This window comes from Sinocyclocheilus grahami, unplaced genomic scaffold, assembly GCF_001515645.1.
Source record: "Sinocyclocheilus grahami isolate Dianchi unplaced genomic scaffold, SAMN03320097.WGS_v1.1 scaffold215.1, whole genome shotgun sequence".
NCBI classification, from domain to species: domain Eukaryota; kingdom Metazoa; phylum Chordata; class Actinopteri; order Cypriniformes; family Cyprinidae; genus Sinocyclocheilus; species Sinocyclocheilus grahami.
Window position 1 is genome coordinate 1,009,048 of NW_015505394.1, and position 6,000 is coordinate 1,015,047.

At 34.6% G+C, this 6,000-nt stretch overlaps 1 protein-coding gene across 1 annotated transcript in view; it reads right to left on the bottom strand.

Annotated features, from left to right (window-relative positions):
• Window positions 1-4,080: 4,080 nt before the first annotated feature.
• Window positions 4,081-6,000, bottom strand: part of LOC107596213 (complement C1q-like protein 4) — a 2,526-nt gene continuing 606 nt past the window's right edge. The window contains exons 2-4 of the mRNA XM_016286891.1: window positions 5,504-5,608; window positions 5,241-5,381; window positions 4,081-4,839 (exon numbers count right to left, since the gene is read on the bottom strand). Coding sequence (XP_016142377.1) covers window positions 4,412-4,839; window positions 5,241-5,381; window positions 5,504-5,608 — 674 coding nt within the window. The 3' untranslated portion in view covers window positions 4,081-4,411. The remainder of the gene's footprint in view (window positions 4,840-5,240; window positions 5,382-5,503; window positions 5,609-6,000) is intronic.

Sequence of the window (6,000 nt, forward strand, 5' to 3'; positions counted from 1 at the left end):
AACCCTCAGATGCAATGTGCTATATTACTAGACATGGAATAATTTCTTAAGGTTTTTAAAAAAACAAAGACATTTCTAATCGGTGTTGCTGTTGTTATTATTGTTGTTATCCAAAATGGTTCTTAACCTAAATAAAGCCAAAAATAAAATATACATATTTTCAATTAGAAAAAAAATCTAATTGAAATTAAGCTAAAACTACTAAAACTGAAATAAATTAAAGCTATATAGAGATATTAAAAAAAAATACATAAAAGTGACAAATAAACAAGAATACTTAAACCAAATTAAAATAAAAAAAATAAAAGCTAATTCAAAATATTAAGTGCTATAATGCTATGTTAATAGTAAAATATTAATACTAGGCCTATACTATAGCAGTGGTTCCCAACCTTTTTTCCATGGTGCACTGAATTGTTTGCAGCTGTTTATCGTGTCAATGCATATTTACTATTCATTCTAGGAAGCAAAACTAAAGAAAACTGTCTGCGATGAAGTAGATGAAAAGTATCAAAATATGGGGGTAGTTTTTTTAAAATATATTTATTTATTTGTTTGTTTATTTGGATTAGGGAGCCCTGGAAAATGCCACTGGTCCTGCCCAAAACTCATGACATTTGTTGAGCCAATGTTACTGTCGGCTGTTCAAACAGTTTGAGCAATCTACAAATGCCTTCCATGTATCATTTTCTGCATTTTAAGCCAGGATCTGAGAAAGTATTTTGACACTGAAAAATTGTACTTGAACTTTTAATATAAAGAACTTTCAGCTATGTTGTTACAACTTTGAGCTCACAGCTCAGTTTGAGAGAGAAAATTCACCTCTTCAGGGAAGCAAGTCCTGATCACTTGAGCTGAAACTATTTTTATCATTTTAATTAGCTGATTTGACTGAATTTCCAAACACAAAATCAATGGTTATACAAATGGTTATACATTTCTTTGCATTTATTTGCAGTGTTATATTCAGAATCTTGCTAGACTTTTAGTCATTTATGGTAATTGTTTGGTACAGTTTATTTCATTGTCATCAACACAATTTATCCTTGCCCTTTCAGTGATTTTTGTGAGAAAGCTTTTGCTAAGAAACGAAACAGCTGTTTCCAGCCTGCAAAGGAACATTCTCCATGTAAACACATGTTCTTTTGAATACTTACCTTTTCTGTGACCAAATGTAATCTTTTTCTCCAATCAAACCAGCTTTGTTGTTTTTGGCTGCGTGTAGGTTTCTTCATATCCTCTGTTAAGGTCACAGCATTGACTCTCCTCACTGGCAAAAACACCTGTTAAACACGCAAACTAGCTTTGAATTTATGAAAAAGTCCTTCTCACTCACTGTGTGGTGTTAATTGGTGGTGCTTATTATAGGTTTCATTAGCTTTGATGTCAGCAGGCACAGAGGGCAGTCCCACCCTGATGGCTATCAATCATCATTGTGCATCTGTGTGTGTGTGTGTGTGTGTGTGTGTGTGTGTGTGTGTGTGTGTGTGTATAGGTGTGCGTGCCGTGTACACATCCTATAGCTGCTCAGATGTAAAATCCCAAGGAAGTGCAAATCATATGTGTGTGTGTGTGTGTGTGTGTGTGTGTGTGTGTGTGTGTGTGTGTGTGTGTGTGTGTGTGTGTGTATAGGTGTGCGTGCCGTGTACACATCCTATAGCTGCTCAGATGTAAAATCCCAAGGAAGTGCAAAGCACTCTCAGATGTCTCCCTGAACCCAACTCCTCAATGTCTGTGTGTTGTAATTGGATGATAACAGATAAAAAGGGACAAGAGTATCAGTAGGTCAGCTGGCTCTGGTTGCACATGTGTTTTTGTTTGAAGAACTGGCTGATATTATCAGGTGTATCAAAAGACGTATTTTATTGGGTCAGTATTGATTTGTTCTTGTGCTCTTGGTTTGGTTTTTATTATGGTTCATCCCAGTGATGTAATTCAGAGGTATCATCTGCTTAATATTAAAAATAAAAAATCACTCATGTTTCTCAAATCACACCATTATCACATGGGAGTATGAAATGAGTGTAACTGGCATATTGTGTGTTAGTTTAGTTATATAAAATAAACAAATGTATTTATTTAAACTTTTATACTATATAGAATTATATGACTTTTTTGTTATATTATATTATATTATATTATATTATATTATATAAAGGGCATAATTTTCATACACGTCTTCTGTAGAGGACACCAGGACAAACATCATGTTAATCAAGCATTTTGGGGAGACACAGCAAGTCAATAGGGAAAGAAATTATAGATCAATATTCCTATGAAATATTAGACATTCTTCTGAAATCGTTGCAAAGTTATTACTGCCATTATTACACTTCTTTTTTCATTATGGTTTGCCCCAAGAACACATTCATATGCAAATTAGATGCAATGTATAAATACATTGTATAGAATGGGAATACCAATTTATGGATATTGTACGCACATATTGCATAAAGTAAAGTAGTATATCAAATAATTTTGTTATAATTTTCATAACATAGTTGAGAATCATCTTTGTACAAAGTTTGGTTAAAAATAGGGGTGCACGGACGGATACCATTTGTTCAGAACCGATCCGATCCGATACCAAAAACTCTGAGTATCGGCCAATACTGATACCGATCTGATACACAGATTTTTTGTGTGTTAAACACAATCTACTAAATATAGACAACTTCATTATAAAGAAAAATATATAATCATAATATTTGACAAAATACTATTATAAACTAGGTTATAAACTGGATAATTCAGCAGCAAAAGTTACTCTAGAAAAATCATGAGTGCACAATCATTTTATAAAATCTAAACATTTAGTGAAAAAACATTAGTGGGGAACAAATAAAAGTGAATAAGTGTAGGATTCAATCTGGTAAAATGTTACACATTGCTCTTTGTATTTTTGTAAAATACATGCATGAAAAACAAGTAAATATAGGCTATTTATAATTATATACAAGAAAAGTAAAAGACATTTATTTTAAATGTGCAGCACAGTAATGAGGCAGCAACATATTTTAGATAGGACAAAACAAGAAAGGCTATTAATAATCTTTTATTGCTCAAAAGTATTATAATATGAAAGGCTCCAATACAGAGCGGAACAAAGTGCGTATGCGCATCTCGTGCGCAGAATGATGTACTTGAAGCGACATGGAGTCACAGTGCACAGCGCTCGGCATAGAACAGTTCAAAGGACAAAGGGAAGCATAGTGTAGCCTGTTACATCTGTGCAACAGTTTGAGCCTTTTCTTTTAACAGTTTCAAATTTCAGTTACTGTGCGCGTGAAGAACATTTCATAGTCCTCTCTACTTCAGTGTTGTGATCTAACAGACACCTGGTAGAAAGTAACGTGATTTAGAAACAGCGCTAAACTCCAGCAAGATAAAGTCCTTTTATTCAAAACCATTGATCTTTATCTACAGATCAAATATAATAATAGGAACACTGAATCATCTTGGAGAGTGTGTCATCGTCTTGACTGTCATAAGCAAACATAACATGTAGTTTGAGAGTGCTGAATGGAGGATGACAGGCAGGAAGAGTTGAAGAACTTGAATTTAACGACTTTAATACTCATCTGTAGCCTACCTCACATTAAACTATGGAAAACCTTCATAAGACATGGAGTATGGTGCACGGAAACTTTGTTTTCTCGCCATTTGTTTCTCATGCTCCAACCAATTTAATGACATAAAAAAAGACAAAAGTAAATATAGGCTCGTGATTATTAAGTCAAAAATAGTGCCAAAATTATCATGTATCCCCATGAGCAAGCCAAAAGGTGACAGTGGCAAGGAACCCAAACTCCATCAATGACACTTTATTCATTTTTATTTGTATTTTTTTTGGAATTGTCCATTATTAATTGTAAAAAAGTTAAATTAAATAGTTAGGATATTTTGTGTGTGTATTTTGATCTTTACTTTTGCTAGATGTGTTTGTGCCACCACTCTATTATATAATATATAATATAATACAATAGACATTTTTAAATTTAGTTTACAATCATTTAAAATAGAGATGAAATACTACAAGAGAAAGAGATTAAATGGCCACACAATTTAGTTTTTCATGTCAACATTTTATTGATATTAGTTCAACATCTGTGCCTTTTGCAACATTCTATTATCTTACAATCCATATGTGTTTGTGTCTAGGTTTGTTTATACGGTTCGGTGTCAAACATTTAAAAAGAAAGTATAGTAAAACCTGTTGAAAACCAACTTCATTTAAAGTGGTTTTCACAAAAATGCTGATACATTTACCAAATCAAGTTTTGCTTCAAATCTAATAATGTCAACAGGTTTGTGTGATATTTAGGTTTAGAATTTATGATCTTTGTATGAAACCCACTACATCTCTAAGAGCTCCTCACTAATATAATTTTAAAGTCTGTGTGTGTGTGCTTCACTCTGTAGCATACAACAGAAAACCACTAAATGTGTTATAGTGATTCTGATCATCACAGATCCAGCAGCCAGCCTGGAGACCGATGGTAATATGGTCCCCTGCGCTGAGCTGCGCAAGCAGGACGGCAGTGGCCTGGTCCTCCTGGTCTTGTCCATAAATCTCCCTAAGTGCAGTTAGAGCCACACCATTCTTCCTGATACTGGCACAAACAGCCAGCGATGCGCCTGGTGAGCCTGCATCGCTGAAAACAGTAAATGCCAGGTTATACACGCCTGACCGTGGAACCGTGAACACACCGGTGGATGAGTTATAGGCCTCTCCAATGTTGATAAAGATGCTTTGATAGACCAGATTTGTCACCGTCCTCAACGGACCAATGCAACGTCTCCTGTCAGTTAGACCCACAGAAAACGCCACTCGGTTGTCTAAAGAGTAACGTGTATGAAACACACAAAAATTATGACACAAAATAAATAAGGCCAGATTAGATGGAGTTAACAGATAAGATATAGTTATTACTAGTCAACATGTTTTATTCTTTACTGTTTTAAAACTTTTCATTTCAAACTACTCAAATTTGTGTTTTTTTTGGCCTGTTTAGTTTGTAAGTGCTAGGAAACGAAAGCTTCTCATACTTTTATTTTGCCCCAGTTAGAGTTACAGTACATAAACATCCCCTCTATATTGAATAAAGATCCATAAAGTCCATTGAGCTTGAGGTAATGTGCTCAAAGATATATATATATATATATATATATATATATATATACATACATACATATACACACATATTTGTGTGTGTGTGTGTGTGTGTGTGTGTGTTTACCTCTGATGTTTCTCAGTGTGTTTTGTGCTCTGGCCAGCAAATCCTCCAATGTATTCATACTAGAGTTTAAATATTGCTCTAACTCCCATTTTTTCTTCTGCATCACACAACAACCACATGAGTTCTGGTCAGTCAGGCATGCTAGTGAGAGCGCAATAAAGATATTATTCACACATGATTTCTAGCTTTACATTTTGATGTATTTCATAATGCTGTAAATTTCCATATTATTACGATTTTCAGGGAGACTTGCAAAGACTTACGGTTGATGGGATCTGGAGCAAGGGTTTGTCCTGGTCCATCCCAGCTGAAGTCCTTTTCCTGGCCCAGCACCAGCGGCAACACACAGAGCAGCACAACACCTTGCCCTGATTAAATTATTCATAGAGGGTAATCACATTCTGTCAGAACTTTGATGATACCGTTACAGTCTGTACGGCACAGAGTCAGTTTCGTTTACGCTCCATGGCTCATGAAAACAGACCAGTGTAACCAAGTGTATTAAAATTTGTCACTTAACTAGGCCCACATGGAATCTGTCTGCAGTTTTCCCATTTGTTTATGTTAGCTAATTTAATCATTCTTTCGGCAACCAATAAGAGTCTCATAATCGCAGCTCTACTAAACACATTTTACTAGGTTTAAATTGATTCTGTAAGATTCCACAAATTTTTCCAACAAAATCGGAAAAAAGTCTGCAGATTCCATCAGGGCCTGCTAATATCTAACATAATATAAACAATATATATATATGTATATA